The following is a 19614-nucleotide window of genomic DNA, read 5'->3' as shown; positions in this document are numbered from 1 at the left end:
CCATCCTCCTCCTTCCTCCTCCTTCTCCTGCTTCTTCCCCCTTCCTCCTCCTCCTCCTTCCTCCTCCTTCCTCCTCCTTCCCCTCCTTCTTCCTCCTCCTTCCTCCTCCTTCCTCCTCCTTCCTGTTTCTTCCTCCTCCTCCCTCTTCCTCCTCCTCCTCCTCCTCCTCATCCTCCTCATCTTTCAGAGCACATTATTCATTTTGTATATTTAACTTTATCTTCCTAAAATATAAGCTCCATGAGGTCACGGATTTGTTTTGTTTTGTGCCTACATCAGTCTCTGGTGGGCAATGGGTGTTCCATAAATATTTGTTGAATCTAGGGATCCACCTGCTCCATAGTTCCAGGCAAGAAGGCTGAAGAGAGACTGGGATTATTCACTGGGGTTATTTCTGTTAGGTGCATGCAAAAATGGTTAGCTATTATTAATCGCTAAATTCAAAAAATTGTAAATTCAAAGTGGAGAGGGTACTATGTATGTTTTTCAGTTGAGAAAATTTAGTGATAGTATAAGTAAAATATCTAGCAGTGTGCCTGGGACATGAGACGCATGCAAGGATTTGTAGCTATCGTTGTCATTATTATTTCTCTGGCAAGTGGAACGATCTTCAAGTTAATAATTCAGAAGAGACATTGTAAGAGGAGATGTGAAGATTCACATGAAAGAAAAGATAAAGAGAGGCTCTGTAAATTTGTTCTGTTTGCAGACTCTAATAGTCCCCTGAAGCTCAAAAGTGTGAAAATAACTTATATGTAAGAAGCATTAAGTTAATACCAATATTTCTTGTGAAATAATGGGGTATAGGATATGTGTAGAACTGAGAGGTAAGCTAGTAAATAGCCTAGTTTTCTAACAGGTACAATGGGTAAATTTGAACTGGGTGCAATTCTGGCAAAAGGTATTGTTGCCATGGCTTTGAGTAGTCAATGTGCCGGATGGTGTGCAAGGACTTTCTTATGTTATCTCATAATCATGAAGGGTGTATAAGCACCAAGAAAAGAAAGTGATCACTTAGAGCCAGCATGAGCTCAGTAAGAACAAATTATGCCAAACTAATTTAATTTCCTTTTTGTTCCCTAAGGAGTTATTAAATTATAGGTCAGGGGCTCTATTTGTAATCCTGGATTTGTGGATAGTTGACTTTTGTAAAATAAGCATTTTTTGTTTCTTAATCAGCTGAAATAATCTCAGCCCATGTTAATTTATCTGCAGTGTTCAGATTAAAAAAGAAGAAGAAGAAGAAAAGGGGATTAATAAACTGGATTTTACCTATAAGGCAGTCTCCACCTGGGTCAGGCAGCTAATCTGTTGAACTCTCATGGTGCCTTGTTTATCCCTTTAGTTATTACACTTTATATTAATTGTATGGCTATTTGTCTTTTTCTCAATGATAATATGAGAACCTTAAGAAGAAGGATAAGGTCACATGTACCTGGAAGAGATGACTTCACATCAGGTCATATGTAAAAGGTTTGGGATTTTAATTGGGTAACCAGTTTAATATCACCCAACATAATAATACAATTATTAAAATAGCCAAGACTATTAGTTGGGAAAGCAAATGTTATTTAATAAATGATGTGAAGAAAGTTAATTATTTGGGGGGGAACAAAGAAAAATGGGAAACTTCTCACCAACATAAATTCCAAATTCTTTGAGGCTTAACATACAGATATAAAACCGTACAAATCAAGAACACATAAATGATGTTTATGTCAGAATGAAAGAAGGGTGTCCTATACATAAAATAAGAGGACGTCATGAGAGAAAATAGAAATAAATTTGTTTTTATAAAAATTAAAAATATTTCTATGTGAAAGAGCATTGAAAAAAATTTGCAGCTTGAATTTTTTTTAATGTTTATGTATTTTTGAGAAAGAGAGACAGAGCATGAGTGGGGGAGGAGCTGAGAGAAAGAGAGGTAGACACAGAATTTGAAGCAGGCCCCAGGCTCTGAGGTGTCAGCATAGAGCCCCACGTGGAGCTCGAACTCACGAACCGCGAGATCATGACCTGAGCTGAAGTCAGATGCTTAATTGATTCAGCCACCCAGGTGCCCCCCAAATTTGTGGCTTTATATCTGATAATTTCAGTTATTAAAATGATAATTTACATGATGGCATAGTTGTGGGCGCTGGGGTGTCTCAGTCGGTTAAGCATCTGACTTTAGCTTAGATAATGATCGCGTAGTTTGTGAGTTCAAGCCCTGCGTTGGGCTCTGGGCTGACAGCTCAGAGCCTGGAGCCTGCTTCGGATTCTGTGTCTTCCTCTCTCTCTGCCCCTCCCCCGCTCATGCACTGATTCTCTCTCTCTCAAAAATAAATAAACATTAAAAAAGTTAAATGATGGCATAGTGATTAGGAGCCCTAATGAGAGCTGACCATTCATTCAAATATATTTTTGGGGTGCCTAGTACATACCAGGCATTGGAGGAACTGGGGATATAGCAGAAACTCAAGAAGCTCTTGTGAAGCTTACATTTTGTTGGTGGTTGGCAGAGTATAAACAGATATACATGTTTCAGTGATAATAAATACTTTTGAGAAAATGAAGAAGGGTCACGGGTGGAGAGAATGTTGGTCACAGGGACCTGTTTTGTCCTATTTCCAAAGCTTGCATGCTCAAGAAGGCATTCTGGTAAGGTGTCAGAACAGTTCTTCCTTGTCTTTGTCATCCAGGAGACACTGACTGGAGAGATTTCCCTCCTCTGTCTCCTCCAGCACCCCAGCTTAGCACATTTGCTCACAGATAGGTCTCTGCTCTGCTTGGTGCTCAAGCTTGCTGATCAATGACTTCTTTCAAGATGACTCTGGTGGTGTTGCAAGTACATTTAAGGTGACATGTAAGATTTGCAGACACTGCACATTTCCCGAAGTTCAGAGAAGTGCTGACATGCTGCAAGAAGAAAACAAATTGCATAAGCTTCCTAGCTGAGGCAGGGAAGTTTGTGCCTATATATATGTGTGTGTGTGTGTGTACGTGTGTGTATGTGTGTATATATACACACATACACACACGCACACATGCACATATATATATGTAGGCATAAACTTATATGTATATATTTTATTTTTTGGTTTATTTTGGGTTATATGGGCTGAGGTAAAAGATGAAGGTGAATTCTGGATAGTTCTTAAATCTCTATTTCCACCTCCACCCTATAGGCCTGTGAGGAAAAATTTTTTTTAAGTGGATATTAACATTTATTTATTTTTGACAGAGAGACAGAGCGTGAGTGGGGGAAAGGCAGAGAAAGAGAGGGAGACACAGAATCCAAAGCAGGCTCCAGGCTCTGAGCTGTCAGCACAGAGCCCAACGTGGGGCTCGAACTCACCAGCGGTGAGATCATGACCTGGGCTGAAGTTGGACGTTTAACCGACTGAGCCACCCAGGCACCCCGGAAATGGTTTTGTTCATTTGCAGGATGGAAATGAGTGATTGGCTTATCTCAAAGAAGAAAACTAAAGCTAATGGCTGAGCATGTCAGGAACAATAGTGGAAGAAACTTATTATATTAGGTGGAGGTGAAAACTGCTTTGACCAATAGGCGGAGCTGGTGACACAAAACGTGGTTTTCACCAAAAATGCCGTGTTGGCATCAATTCAGAGACTTTCAGATATATTGACAAGATGTCTTTTAAAATGCCCTCAGCAGGGACGCCTGGGTGGCTCAGTTGGTTAAGACTCCGATTCTTGATTTTGGCTCAGGTCATGATCTTGTAGTTAGTGGGACTGAGTCCCATGTCGGGCTCTGGGCTGGTGGCATAGTGGAGCTCGCTTGGGATTCTCCTTTCTGTCTCTGCTCCTCCCCTGCTCTCACTCTCTCTCTCAAAAATAAAGAAACGTTTTTAAATGCTCTTAGAATTCTTTTTTGCTAGATTGGATCAAAGTGATAGTGAGTAGAAAGTGTGCCAGTCTCACGGTTTAATGGAGTGTTGCCCTGGTAGTCACAGGGCTGCCACTGACACGGGGAATGACACTACCAGTGTGTCGCCTCTGAAAATGTCAAGAGCTAAAATTGTGTGTTTGTAATTACGGGTTCACTGACAACTTGCAATTATGGCGATACATTTCTACTTCCCTAGGTAGCTGGTACATAGTTGAGGTTGCATTAATTTTTAATTTTTATTTTATTATTTCTTTTATTTGAGAGAGAGAGAGCAATCAGGGAAGAGGTGGAGAGAGAGAGGGAGGGAGAGAGAGAAAGAGAGAGAGAGGATCTTAAGCTGGTTCCATGCTCAGCACAGACCTTGATGCGGGGCTTAGAGTTTGATGCAGGACTCAATCCAAGATTCCACAGCCCTTGGATCATGACCTGGGATCATGAGTCAGAAGCTCAACTGACTGAACCACCCAGGTGCCCCGAGGCTGCATTAACTCTTTAGAGCTTTTAGTATTTAGTCACTGTTTTGTACTGTACCATGAATCATCAACAAAAATTTATACATCTCAAGGTACCATTATTATATTAAAGAGTAGTTTGGCACAAGGAAGCTTAAGTCTCTTGAAACATAATGCTTAACATTTATGTTCATTTGAGGTATACCACACTAAGTAGAGAAACTGAAGGTAAATGAAAAAAATGACAAAAGGTTTCACAGGGAGAAGGGAATCTGAGTCTTGGGTTTTGATTTAGATACACTCATCATCATTCGGTTTAAGTTTGAGTAGAGCTTGAAAATGCAGAAAGGATTGTGAAAGAATGTGAGTGAAACCCAATGGATGCCAAACCCATGGGGTACAGATTTTTAAGTATTTTAGTTTCCACCTATTTGTTTAACTATTGTATCAGGAAGGTGGTTGCACTCATGTGCATGTGTATTTATGTGTGTGTATAACATCTGTAAATGCATGTATGGGATTAGGAGTTCACTTAGAAATGATTCACTTGGGAAATTATCCCCTCGAGTTCCATTGAGCACTTACTATGTCAGATACTTTTTAGGGGTGGGGCGATACGCAAAGTCTTTGCTTTCATTTGAGTAAGCTCAATAGATGATAAATACACATGGAATTAAAGCTCTCATACCAGAATTAAATAGTGTTGGGGAGAGGGAGTTATTGGAGGTGCTATTTTATTAAGGAGGTAGGGTAGGAGGTGTTATTTGCTCAGAGTCCTGAATGAAGTAGGAGAGTGAGCCAGCAGAGATTTTGAGGAAGAGTGTTCGAGGAGAGTCCAAGGTGAGTGAAATGGCCTGAATTGGGAGCTTTCTCTGTATCAATTCCATCTGTTTTTACCACTGTGGCCTTTGACACATCATTTAAACTCTTTGAGCCTTTGTTTCCTCAACTGTGAGGAGGAAATAACAATATTTAACCTTTCCACTTGCCAAGTTGGGGTTTAGTGTAGCAATTTTTGAAGGTTGACAGGCCAGGCCAAGATGTTATAACACATGGAAGGTAGCTAATGTATGTATATACAGGGTCTTCAGAGCAAGACAGAAAGTTATCTTAAAAGTTCACTTAGAGGTAGATAACAGATATCAGTGATAATTGGAAGTATTATGATGTTCTCAAATTAATTAATGCAAGAGACCATGGAATTGCTTTCCTTTGACTCCCTCACATACCTAATTAATGTTTAATTGTTCCAGATCTTTCCACTGTCAAAGTCATGAGCCTCTTTTTCTTGTTGTTCTGTAGGTGGGGTATAGATCTGACCACTAGGTTAATGTCTCAGGAAGAGTTATGTTGTTGAATCCTTCAAACTCATTAGAGCTCATCCACACCCCAATCTTGTCCAGCTTGCTGGCCTTCCTTAAGACCCTGTGCTTCAGGGACTAGTTTGAAGGAAGTGTCCAGGTTCCTTTTTGGGATGTATCTTCCTTCCCTCTAGCCCTTGCCCTGAATTCATCCTCAAACTTTGATGCAGAAGTGGTTATTTGAGGGATCATTAAAATGATGGTTCCCTGGGCCCTACCTCCTAAGCTTCTGATTCCATCATGGTGGCACTGAGGGACTCTCTAACTCAAACTGTTCTAAGCTGAGAAACTCCCTTTAAAATGAAGAGATAGGATTTCTCTAGAGTTTTTCCATTTCTGATCTTCTAGGAACCTAGTTAGGCTTATTCAAAAGTTCTTTTAGAGTGGACTTCCAGCCAATTTGACCAATAATCTAGTTCATCTTCTCTACAGTTGACTTTACTGTCTTTATTCAGTTTAGCCTCTCCCACCTTTTCACCACTTTATTCCATTTCAGTTTCCTCCTATTCACCTCCCTCTCCCTTTTTTAGATTTGATGGAAATGAATTAAGGGATTCTAAGAACATATAATGTATAGCCTGTAAGGACCACTTTGTGTAATTTTACTTCCCTTTGCCTAACTTCAGTGTGAAATCAGTAAAGAGCTAAAATTCTTTCACACTTTCTGAGTCTACAGATGGCCATTATGGGGATATAGTTCATACGACTTACAAAGATGCTCATGTATAGCCCCTTCTTTTCATGGTGCTAGTGCTGCTTATCCATCTCTTAAATTGGGAGGACTCATGAACTTTTTTCTCCTTTGTAGGTGTAGAGAATAAAAAAAAACACTGCTTCTCCTTATCCCAAAGGCTTGTAGGCAATTGGGTTGGGTATACAACTCAAGACTATTGAGTTGGGGGGTCAGTACACTCTCCTGGAAAACCTATTGGCTATTCTGGCTACACACTTTTCCATTTTCTCTCTCAGAAATACTCCAGGGTACTATTCTCTGTGTAGGTGTAGTTATTGGTATTATAAACATGCCTTCCCTTCTTAATGATCTTCTCCCATCTGCTTCTAACACCTCACAAGAGGACTTTCTAGGCAGTTCTTTTATAGGAACCCAAGCTTCATATTGGTGAGAATCTGGGTGGGAAGAAGTGTGTGGAAAGAGGCAGACACATGTATGTACTACCTCGAGGGAAATACCTTCTCTATTCTGATTTTATTTTACTTATCATAATTATAGTCCCATAACTGCACAAGATATTTAGACATGTTCTTGGCCTCTTACATGAGCTGAATACTGCTTTCTGTGGTTTTTTACATTCCTTTTTTGAAAAACATGTGACTTCAGTGTGACCATAAATTAAAGGAAAAGCCAACAGTTCTGTGAGGGAGACTGGAGTCTGAGTGGGAAGGGGGTGCTTCTTTATCTGGGCCCCTCTCAGCCTCGCTCCCTGCCCATCACTCACTCAAGCTATCCTCTGAAGTCAGTGGGCATTTCATTTATGCATTTTGTTTTCAGCACTGATGCACTAGGCATAGAGGGAAAGGCAACAACAATATCAAAAAGAGACAGAGTGGGAGGCTGGACTTGGAAAGAGGAATGTTCCTATAAAACAAGGACCCTTGGCAGTAGAGCCAATGAAAAATGATACCAATTACATAAAGCAAAATGCCACCCATCAAGCAGAACATTTTAATTCACTCGATTCCAGGATATTTGTGACTTTTTGTTCAAGACTCAATACATGTCTATAAAAATAAAAAATGGGATCGACCCTTCTATTCAGTAGAAAGGGACTTGTCCTGGAGAAAAATAAAAGGTAAGAAAACATGAGCAGCACCACATTGTTGGAGAATTCCAGTGGCCAACACAGAGACATTTCAAGTGTAACTTTGCCCCTTCTGTATTTATCCCTTTTTGAGTTAGTCAAGAGAGGGTGACTAATTTTATCGAGACGTTTAACGTTACATGCAAATTAATTTTAGTTTAAGAGATTTCCATTTAGATTGATCCTCTATACTATTATGCTTTAAACCAAACAAAATAAAACATTAAAACTGTTTTCCAGGGCAACTTTTCCTTTCAGTTCTGCCTGAGATGGTCAAGGGCTTACAGTTGGTTTCCTGAGAGAGTGCCACAAGATGGCGACAATGTCACAGTGGAGAATGGCCAATTGCTACTGCTTGACACCAACACAAGCATCCTCAGCTTCCTGCACGTTAAAGGTTTGTGGAGTTTGGAGATCAGTGGTGGCATTACCATATATAATTCTTTCATTTTGGGGGCAGGAGGGAGGGGAACTTTTTGGATAAGTTCCAACACTTGGTTGAGAATTTATTCTGGGAACAAATTGAGATTTTAATGTAAAAGGAAGAAGTGGTCAGAGTGTTCAAAATGAAGGCCCTTTCTTTTGACTCTTATAAGCACAGAGCTTAATTATTTTATTTTTTCAAATAAAAGAAGGTTAATAATGTTACCAAAGAATATGCTTCTTTATTCAGGCACTTTGTAGTCATGCTTGTCCAGGGAAGCCCCCACAATATAGCAAAATGCTCTGAAAGTGGTTAATGTTGCTGCCTTTGAAATTCCCTGCCAAGAAAGCAATGTCTTCCTGCTCTTACCCTGTTGTGGTTTTGACTTCCTGGTCCCCTGGAAAGTCATATAAATAGGCTTCCTTATTGAAAATCTGGCCACATAGCTCTAGGGTCTGGGAAGTTGGATGAGAATTCAAATTTCAACTTCTCCACCACATCACCAAATGACTAAGTCACTTATTTCACCTCTTGGAGCATTTGTTTCCTTATCTGTTAAATGAGAATAAAAATCATTGCCTACTTCAGTGGCTGATAATAAGGAATGGTTATCAAAGTGGCTGTCTTCATTGGCAAATGAAAATAGCTTTGGAAATGTGATTAGTTATGGGTAGCTATAAAACTCTGCACTAAAACATTACTCTTTATAAAAAATATGTTTAACACTTACAAGGGCATTTGTTCTTGTTAAAGTAAGAGCATGGGGGAAAATAAAGGGAAAATAAAATATTCTGAAGGGGATAAACTAATGTAATATGGATATCTGTCTCTTATGGATGGAATCAGGTTTCTGATTAGGCATTTCACATTCTATATTTTGGAAGGGGTGTGTGTGTGTGTTTCTGATATCAAGGAAGAAGTGTTCAGGCAAATCAGTTAATTTGTATCCTTTAGGAAAAATTGTCTGTCAGCTTAGGTTATTGACCTGTCTTTGTGTGTGTGTGTGTGTGTGTGTGTGTGTGTGTGTGTGTGTGTGTGTATGACCAGTGGCTTTGGGGAATGCTGACTTATTGATGGACATCAACTACCTAAGGACTAGCAGTGACAAAGGAAAATTTTAGACTTATAATCTCAGGTTAAAAATGTTCTTTGTAGGGGCTCCTTGGTGGCTCAGTCACTTAAGCATCCAACTTTGACTCAGATCATGATCTCACGGTTCGTGAGTTTGAGCTCTGCATCAGGTTTTGCTCTGATAACATGGATCCTGTATATGTCTGTCTGTCTCTCAAAAATAAATAAACATTTAAAAAATGTTCTTTGTAGACCTTTAACCAGGAGTCAAATGCTGCTGAAGGATGAGATGACCTTTAGGCTCTCAAGGGTCTTTGCCTTATATTGATATTATTTGAGAGAACTTTTCCAGCTAAAAGTCTAGATCAACTGACTCTCTGGATGTCCCATTAGTTCCAGGTAATTGTTCAATCAAGCAATGGTGCGATAGGGCCAGAGACTGAAGATGGAGAAGAGGCATCAGAAAGTAAAGGGTAAGAGAAAGGCAGTGGCATGAGGAATATACACTTGATTTCTTACTTTTGGAGAGTTCAACATCTGAATAATGCAAATAGTTGTCTCGACCTGTCACCTTTTAAAAGTGGCTTTTATTAATACTCCTGGTCCAGGCAATATATTTCAATCTGAATTTACTTGGAATAAGTGAGCTAGATTTAGAGGAGTAAACTCTTATCCTGTGGAGAGGGAGAGTGAGTTATCTGAAGGATCCCCTCTTTTCTCCTGGAGAGTAGGGCCATTGGTAGGAATGTGAGGGTAAGTAGCGGACACTGGTTTCTGTACAAGTAGGTACAGGAGTTGTTGGCAGAGAGCAGGGTTGCCTGGAATGAAACTGAGATTTTTATCATACATAGATGGGTCATAGCTTCTAGAAAGAATGATAACAGGGAAGCCACACAGATCAAATTTGATTCAACCATGCCTTCTGGATACTTGTTAAGTGGCCTAGGAATTTGTATGAGGTATGAGAAAAAGTGAAGACTAATACTTAACGTGAATAAATGTGCGTTATCACTAGAGAAGCTAATTAGGGAGAAAATACAAAAGAGTAAAATTTCTTTTTTTTTAATTTTTTTTACATTTTTATTTATTTTTGAGAGAGAGAGAGAGAGAGAGAGAGAGAGAGAGAGAGAGAGAGAGAGAGAGAGACAGGCACAAGGGGGGAGGGGCAGAGAGAGAATGAGACACAGAATCCGAAGCAGGCTCCAGGCTCTAAGCTGTCAGCACAGAGCCTGATGTGGGGCTCAAACTCACAAACTGTGAGATCATGACCTGAGCTGAAGTCAGATGCTTAACCGACTGAGCCACCTAGCCACCTCAAAAGTGTAAAATTTCTAATTCTAAAATATGTGTTGCAAGCAGTAAGGCACAATACTCCAGAGGAGTGGGTATCAAGAATGTAAGATTAGGATTGGGTGGTAGGAGGTGAAGACCCTATCATTTATGTCTGAGATAAGTTTTGACCATTCATATACACAGAGAATCCATCTTGCTTATTGGAACTGTTCATGTTCAGTGACTCAGGCTCCAAACCTTGGAAACATCCTAGACTTATTTCTGTTTCTCACATCCCATGACCAATCCATCAGTGAATCTTGTCTGGACCTTTGACTTGTGTCTCATAGATCAACACATCCATTGGTACCAATCTAGTTCTAAGCAACATAATTTTTGGCTGGGACCATTTCAAATGGCCCTGTAATCGATTCCCCTGTTTCTGATTCTTTGTCTTCCTTAGTAGCAGACCCCCCATTTTTGTTTGGGGCAACAAAGTATCCAGCCAAAATGCTACATTTCCTGGCCTCCATTTTAGTTAGACATAGCCTTGTGGCTTAGAGACAATCAAGGAGATATAAGGGGAGGTGTGGTACAGGGTATCTGGAAAGTTCCTAAAGTAGAGTTGACCCATTAGGATGCATGCCCTATTTGTCCTTGCTTCTTCCTCTTCTTTGCTTCTTGGAATGTAAATATAATAGCTACATTTTCAGCTGCCATCTTGGACAATGAGGTGATTCATTCAGAATGGGGAAGCAGAAAGATGGAAGAAACTCAGGATCCTGATGATTTTGGAGTTGCCAGTAGTAACACTGCAACTGGGACTGTTCACCTCTGAAGTTATTTCATGATTGAAGAAAAAGACTTCATGTGTTTAAGTCATTGGTGTTTGACTCTTATGCCATATGCTAAAGTAACCCCCCAATAGTTTATTGTACACATCCTTTAAAAATATGTCAGGTCTTGTACTTCTTTCCTCTAACACCCTCCAGTGTCTTCTCATTTAATTAGGAATAATCTAAACTTAACCGTTATCAAACTTCTGGCCCCTTCATTGACTGGTCTTCCTCATTCATTCTGTTTCAGCTCTTCTATAAACATACCAGGTGTACACATACCTCACGCCTTTGCCCAAAATGTCTTTTGCCTGGAATACTCTTCCTCCAGGTATGCATGTGGCTGGCTCACTTATTTTGTTTGTTCTCTGAGACAATATCAACTTATTAGAGAGGCCTTGATGGTCATCTTTTCAGAAATTGCAACCACTTCTTACTATTCTCTTTCCTTTTATTTTGCTTTATCTTCTTCATAACAATTTATCCTCACATATTATAAATTTCCTTGTTGGTTCATAGTCTGCTTCCTCTGCTAGCATAACCTCCAAAAGGCAAATGACTTCACCAATCTATTTACTACTGTCTCTTCAGTGTGTAGGATACTGAGTATGTGTTGATGGTTGAATGAAACCATGTGCTTATGGTTGATGGACAGCTAAAATGATGCAGAGTTCAGATCCCGTATGAAATTTAAAAAGCATAATTTTTAAACTCTTGCTTTCTTAATTATCACTTTTCCTAACTTTTATTGTCTTTAGTTGTTCTTACATATATAGGTATATACGTATGCATAGGTACATATGTAAACACACATGTATATATGCACACATATATACACATAAATACATATATTTACATACATATACCTATATATAAGTGTATGCCACTGTGAATTGTGAGAAATACAAAATCCATTGGTAAGTTATTTTTCTGTTTCTAAAAGGCGTTTGGAACTGGTAAAGGACTCCAACTCTCAAAAATCTGGTTGCTAGTATTGCTCTAAACCTATAATATCTTCTCTTGACTATACAGTGTGTGAAAGTACTTGAGGGATAATAAAAAGTTTATTCAAATATAAGATTGAATCATCATCATCAACAGTAATTCAGTCTCTGAATCTCTGTTACTCTCTTTTCCCTTTTTAAAAAATGTTAATTTATTTTGAGAGAGAGAGTCAGACACCCAAGTGGGGGAGGGATAGAGAGAGAGGGAGAGAGAGAGAAAGTCCCAAGCAGGCTCCACACTGTCAGTGTATAGCCCGACACAAAGCTCGATCCCACAAACCGTGAGATCATGACCTGGGTCGAAATCAAGAGTTAGACGCTTAACTGACTGAACCATCTCAGCACCCCTGTCTCTCTTTCTCATACCCATTCATGGTATCACAAAAATAGCTGAGTGGAGTTTTCTTTCGGTTTCTGATATCATCTATGGGCCAAGATAAAGCATGAAAAGTTTCAAGCCAGAAATAATCTTTTCAAAAGATTTTAACAAACAAAAAGTATCACTGGTGGAGGCACTTTCTCCTCCATTCCCACATTACAAAGGTGACATTCTACGTGAAGAATATATATACTTTAAGAAAAGGATTAGTGTTACATAAAAGTGAAATTAGATCACCTAACGACTATATTTAGAACTACTTTATGAAAATATTGCATCTTCTATGTTATTTTTCCATACATGGAAGCCAGCATTCTAATATGTAGAAGACTAGGTAGGCCCCTACAACAGGAAAACTAATACAGTACCTCTACATATGGCCCTCAAGAGTCTTGAATTCTCTGTGCCTTCCTTGTATTTCCATCTGTAAAATAGAATTGATAGTCTTTTCTTATTAGTACAACTTAGAGAGGAAGATTATACATTTCTTTGAGGCAAAATTTTAGCCATTATTTATGATGCTATATGTACTGATTCCTGAACTTTATTAAAAAGTGGCACATTATTTTTGTGACCATAAGAGTGTAAGCTATATTTATTATATTTTGAGTTAATTAACAAAATATTCAGAACTTTCATTTACTTACCATCTCTACTTCTCCCTTCCATTTCTCCCTCTTTTTTAGATTGATTTTTAGGAGCTACTATTAAACACAAAAGAGAATTAACCCAATCAATTAATACTAATGAGCTGGGATGGAAATAGGCATATTGCCTTGATTTAATTAATTATATTTTTTGTTCTTTTATGTTAAGATGCCCGACGGCCATAAGCATCGCTGAATTAAAATTTATTATTTTATCCCAAGTAATTATGATGAGCCATAATAACAAAGGAGGGATGTTACCCTCTTGTCAGAGCCGTTATGCATCCTGGACAAGGATCTTGAGTTTGCAGTCTCTAGTTGGAGAAACATTCATATTTTCTGAATGAAGCAATGAATTTCTCTCACTTCTGATGGCCAGGCAGTTTGACATAAAGTGGCCTAGAAATAATGATTAAGAAAGGGTCAATGGGGGAATGAACTCTAGAAACCCATCTTCCCTTGGTTTTGGGCTTTCAGAAGGAAGACATTTCAGTTTCTTCCTACTTACAATGCCATCCCTTTAAAATGCTTGAGCAGAAACTTATTTCTAGTCTCTGTTGCTGCTTAATAGTGCACTGGTCTCCTTTAATGTGATTTTCTATTTCTTGGTCTACTGGTGTATACCAAAGCAGTTAAATGCTTAGCAGGCTTTTGGGCCAGAGAAAGCAGTCTGAATCTGGTTTTTGCTTCTTACTAGTCCTGTGACCTTGGGCAAGTTGCATAACCTCCATAAACCTCACATTTCTCCTCATTAGGGTCATGGCTGTTATAATGACAGCAACAGTAACAATGATGACTATCATTTACTTGTTTGCTATTGTGTGGCAAGTCTACAAAGTATTGTGCAACTCAGATGGGTGTTTTGAATATTACATGAGGGAATGTTTGTAAAGCCCTCAGCACAGGGCTTGGTCCAGAGTAAATACCCAATTAATAGTTTTTGTTTTGTTTTGTTTTATTTTGTTTTCCGGACTGATGGGGATAACAGAAGAGATGGCTGAAATATCAGGCCTAAGTTGCAATTTTATTTACAGATAGTGGCTGCTTCTATATACAAAGCAAACTGGATTACTGAAAGAATTAGCTTGGTAATAAGGACGTTGTATTGCTTTTGCCTCTGTTATCTTCAGAATACATGTTGAAGTGCTTTTCTTTCTATGGCAGGAGAGGGAAAGATACAGAGATGGCAGGAGCAGAGTCTGTCCATTTGGTTGTCTCCCTTTTCCTTGTTATTTTGACTTAATGGAAGTGTGTTTTTCTGGTGCTGTTCAGAATATGGTCTTGTTTTCTCTGATTTTTTGTGGTCTACAGTTCTGAAGGTACTGAGATCTCTTTAGTATATTTGGGATTTCTGTGGTATGCAAATGAATATTCTTGGCTCGTTGAGATGAGCTACCTTCTCTTGATCCACTATCAAGTTCTTTGCAGAATTTCTTCATCCCTGGAAAGGATTTGAGGATTTCAGAGTGAGGTTTTTGGTGCTGTACCCAGCACAGCCTTTTTTTAATCCTCAGGATTCTACACTTTCTTCCTTGTGGTTAGCACCCAATCAGCCTCAGTTTCACTAGGTGCGGGCTTCGGGTAATGCTTTACCAGTGTTGTGATCTGGGAATGCCATGAGGCAGGACTGCCCTGGGACATAGCTTGTGGTTTCCGTGTGCATTCGGTCTCTGTGAGTCACTGGGCAGATTACCCAGTGACCATAATTTCGACCTCACAGATATCAGCATGGATTTAAAATCTAACCGCAGGCAGGCTGGAGTTCTGATAAAAATGAAATATTCTGCATTAATATTTCCTTCTTTCTTAAGTATATAATATATTGGTCAACATGAGAAGGTTATTTGGGCTGGTAAAATTTGTTACAAATTGGTATGTTTAAAGTAATTAAAAGTTGGTGGAAAAAGGAGATTGACTCTTCTCCCAGCTGAAACATAGCTACTCTTCAAGGCAGGGGATGGGATAATTATGTGCACACAGCGCAGCAAGTTTGACTTACTGCAGTTTGGTCAGGAAACCGAGGGCCTGAGTTCAAATTTGAGGGAGCCACAGATTCTCCTTTAGCTTTGAGTAGGGTGCTGGTCCTCAAATCAATGCAGAAAATGGAATTGATGGTGACTCTTTTCCCTTTGTTAGGAGGGAAGTGCAATAAAGGAGTTAATGTGCTTTCTTCCCACTTTTCCAATCATGGTGCTCCAGAATGGGCTGAGTTTTGCAGTAGTCAAAAGAGGAAGCCTCGTGAAGATGTCAGCATCCAGAAAGAAATAATCTGACATTTTTAGGTTTTTTAAAAAAATGTTTTATTTATCTTTGAGAGAGAGCAAGTGAGGGCACAAGCAGGAGAGAGGGGGGACAGAGGATCCGAAGCCGACTCAGTGTTGGCAGCAATGAAACCAACATGGGGCTCAAAACTCTTGAACCATGAGATCATGACCTGAGCTGAAGTCGGATGCTCAACCAGCTGAGCCACCCAGGCACCCCAGACAGACCTGCCTTTTTGAAACCCACCCTGAATCCCCTTTACCTTGTGTGTCTCCATATGTTAGTCTTTTGCTGGTGACTACATATTTAATATCAGGGTGTGTTTTTTAATTCCCTCTACCTTTGGAGAATGGGTGATATAGGTTATACACTTAAGGAAGTAGGATCCAGGTCTGTTTTTGCTCACCATTGTATAGAGAGAACATTACATCTTCAGGCACATAGTAGGTATTCAAATAATTGTTGAATGAGTGAACTAATGAATGAATTTCTGACCTAAAGAGGCAGATTAATGTCAGTTGTGGATTTCTCTGTAATCAGAGTCCTTCCTGGTATTCTCAAATGTTAGTGGATTAGTCCAGACAGTGACCAATTTCATTTACTATTTGTGTATCAGGAGATCAGAGACAAAGGCTTTTTACTGTGGGGGACACTTGGCTCTGAAACCCCTTATTTTTCCCAATCAGACAATGACTTACATTATTTACCTCCAGAGAACAGTCCCAGACACGCTTGATTAGCCTTAAATGAAAGATAAGCCATAGCTATGAGAAAGGACATGCTTTCAATAGATGGGCAGACAGACAGATAGATAGATATTAAACAATTTACAGTTTTATGTCTTGACAACTTGAATGTTGTAACATGAAAAATGCTATCGAAAAGGGACCAGTCCCTTCCTAGCACAGAAGCTGTAATATTTTCAGTAATGAAAGATAAATATTTCAAACTTTCTTACTTAAAAGCCTTCACTGACTTTCCATTAGCCTTTAAAATCAAGCCTAAACTCCTTAATATGGCTTATAGGGTCCTTCAGGGTTTGATCTCTACTTACCTCTTTAAAAAAAATTTTTTTTTAAATGTTTATTCATCTTTGAGAGACAGAGTGTGAGCAGGGGAGGAGTAGAGAGAGAAGGAGACATAGAATCTGAAACAGGCTCCAGGCTCTGAGCTGTCCGCACAGAGCCCAACACAGGGCTTGAACCTACGAATCATGAGATCATGACCTGAGCTGAAGTCAGATGCTTTACCAACTGAGCCACTCAGACACCCATCTCCTTAAGTGTTTACCTCATTTTTTTGATTAATGTTTTCCATATCCTCTTTATCAAGGTCAAAAGCAGAACTGGAAATCTGGGATGCTTATGTACCCAGGATTCTTACACATATAAAAATGAGAGACTAAGCATTTCATTACTTTTATTTCTCATGTACTGTAATATTCCTGAGGGTCAGGAAAAGGTAGGAGTTATCATTTTTTAAATAAATAAATACTATGAGGAAACAACTGTGATCTTTCACTTGTGAAGTTATTATGCTATAGCCAAATTATGTTCACAATAGTCAGAGAACAATTAGACCTGGAACCTTTTGAACTGCTTCGAGAAATGTATCAAGTTAGAAGGCTATTAAAAAATGTGATTGGGGGTGCCTGTGTGGCTCACTCGGTTAAGCATCTGATTTCAGCTCAGGTAATGGTGTCACGGGTCATGGGTTCGAGCCCCGAGTCGGGCTCTGTACTGACAGCTGGGAGTCTGGAGCCTGTTTCCGATTCTGTGTCTCCCTCTCTCTCTGCCCCTACCCCACTTGTGCTCTGTTTCTCTCAAAAATAAATAAATATTAAAAAAAATGTGAATGAGTACATGCTAATTGAATGTTGATAGAGAGAAGGAAGGAGATCATTTGAATGAATGAGTTACTTGGTAGCTAGAGAGATTTTTTTTATCTGCTTGGTATAGACTTTAAAGAAAAGATCGGTTTTTGTTGTTTTGTGTGATTGTGGATTGTTCTTTTTTTGTTCCCCTGGTCTTTTCATTTCCTGCTTACAAACAGCTTCCTCCCCACCACCCTGAGATTTTAAGTGACTTTTAGAAATCCATGGAACAGCTGAGGGACTTGACTACTTAAATGCCAGAAGCTGTGTTGGAAAAAGGAAGTGATGCTTTTTGGGAGATAGAAAGGAACCAAGGTTTAGTTAAGTAGCAATTGATAATAGTAGCTATAATGACGAAGGCATTTATTTGTATCTGTGTTTTGGTTCCTTTGAATATTTCTAGTAGTTTCTTTCCCACGAATATGTTTACAACTTATAGCTAGTGTAGAGTTAATTAATTTATAGTTAACTTAATGAGTTTTATGTTTCAGAGCAAAAAGTAAAAACTGATTGACAATCTTTATCTTTCTCAATTATCTGTAAAATTGGCCAATTCACTAAAACCAGGGTGTTTCTATTTACCGGGGGCAATTAAACTTCACCTGACCTTGTGGATGTAGAGACTGTATTTTTTGCATTTTTTTTTTAATGTCAGCACCTAGCAGAAAGGGTGGAAAATAACAGCAAATGTTGGATGAATGAAGAAGTGAATTAATTTGCAATACCAGCCTTGTAGTTTTCAACCGATTTTAGATGAGAGTATACAGCATAAGAATATGGACACCTAGAGCAATGGCTTAGTTTACCTAGAGCAGTAGTTCTCAAAGTGTGGTCCCTGATCAACATCAGTATCATGTGGGAACTTGCTAGAAATGCAAATTTTGGGGCCCCATAGCAAATCAGCTTTGGGTATGAGACCTGCCAATCTGTGTTTGGAGACCTCCAGGTGACTTTGATGCATGTTCAAGTTTGAGAACTACTAGGCTAAAGCAGTAAAGGGAGCCATATAGAATTGTCAGGACTGGAAGCCAATGAATATAGCCCTGCTAATCTTTTCCCAAAGGCTATGCGACCCTTTGCAAAGAACAGTGAAAACTTGGCTGGCCACATTGCAAGGGCCAATCCTGAGCATGGCATTCTTCATTACATGCGGTTCTCTATCCTGCCAGGGAAATCAGAGCTGATGAAAATGATTTCTCCCAATGGCCATAGTGTGTGGCTCTGAGTCGGTGATTTTATTTCAGATATTCCCCCCACCCCACCCCCACCCCCCCCCCCCAGTCTTCATTGCCAGTTTGACAGTAATACTGGGCTAATTAAGGAATTAGCACGTGGCATCCATTTCAGAGAGGTGTGTGATTCTTTTCCTGCACCCTGAGAACATCTTTTGCCCATACTTTTGAGTTCATATTTTCTTTTTGTAATCAGGCAGAGACATTACAATTAAAATACCGTTAAAGTGATTCTGGCAAGTATTGCAATAAGCATGTTTTTTAATTAAAGGAAGAACGGGGGGATGCATAAGCAGCATCAGCTAAAGGGGAAATTTTCATTCGATATCTATTTTAATTGAAATGAAAAAAAAAAAAACCATTAGGAAAAGCAGCAGCAGCAGCAGCCTGTGCCTGTGTGTGTGTGGCTTGCTCCCAGGTTGCTAGGTTTAGGTGTTCTGTGCTTGATTAATTAGTAACCAGCCCGAGAGTCCATTCCCTTCGCCCCCAATCCTTAAAGCCTGATTTATGCCTCACATCCCCCATGAATATGTGAGGGCTCAGGCATCTATTTCCTGAGCTGCTAGTGGATAGGATTATGGAGCGTGCACTGAGCTCTTGGGGGCTCTCGTTTGCCAGCCAAATTGATTTTCCGCCTTTCTGGCCGGGGACAAGCCCACCTCGAAGGCTTCTAGGCTCTGCTCCAGTGGATCAGGCACAAGCCTAATCCGGATCTTGCCAACAAAGGAAGCTGTGTGCATCCCCAACACAGCTTTGGGCTGTGTCTGCCTTCCCCCAGTACTACTTTTCTCCCCTCTCTCTCTCTCACCTCCTCCTGATGCCCACCCCTACAGCAACACCGTCCGTTAGGGTGCAGTAATGGGCCCGGATAGCTCAGCCAGCTCTTCTTACCCAGGCAGAGGAGGGGTCTGTCCACCCTGAATGGATAGTTTTCTACAATTCTCCAGGGAGAGAGAGAATTCCAGAGGCTTCCCTATGTATTTGAGTGTATAACTACAGGAAAGGTAACCAGATCCAGGCTGCTAAATGTTTTAAGGAATTATTTAAGGTTGACTCAAAAAACTGAATGGGGGTTCATCAATATAAACA

At 39.6% G+C, this 19614-nt stretch overlaps 1 protein-coding gene across 1 annotated transcript in view; it reads left to right on the top strand.

Moving 5' to 3' along the window:
- PKHD1 (PKHD1 ciliary IPT domain containing fibrocystin/polyductin) overlaps positions 1 to 19614 on the top strand; it is a 486267-nt gene that overhangs the window by 148759 nt on the left and 317894 nt on the right. The window contains 1 exon segment of the mRNA XM_030315703.1: positions 7766 to 7922. Within this exon segment, the coding sequence (XP_030171563.1) occupies positions 7766 to 7922 (157 nt within the window).

Source organism: Lynx canadensis, chromosome B2 (assembly GCF_007474595.2).
Source record: "Lynx canadensis isolate LIC74 chromosome B2, mLynCan4.pri.v2, whole genome shotgun sequence".
NCBI classification, from domain to species: Eukaryota; Metazoa; Chordata; class Mammalia; order Carnivora; family Felidae; genus Lynx; species Lynx canadensis.
The sequence above is the reverse complement of the archived record's forward strand: the minus strand, read 5'-3'. Positions and strand labels throughout refer to the sequence as shown.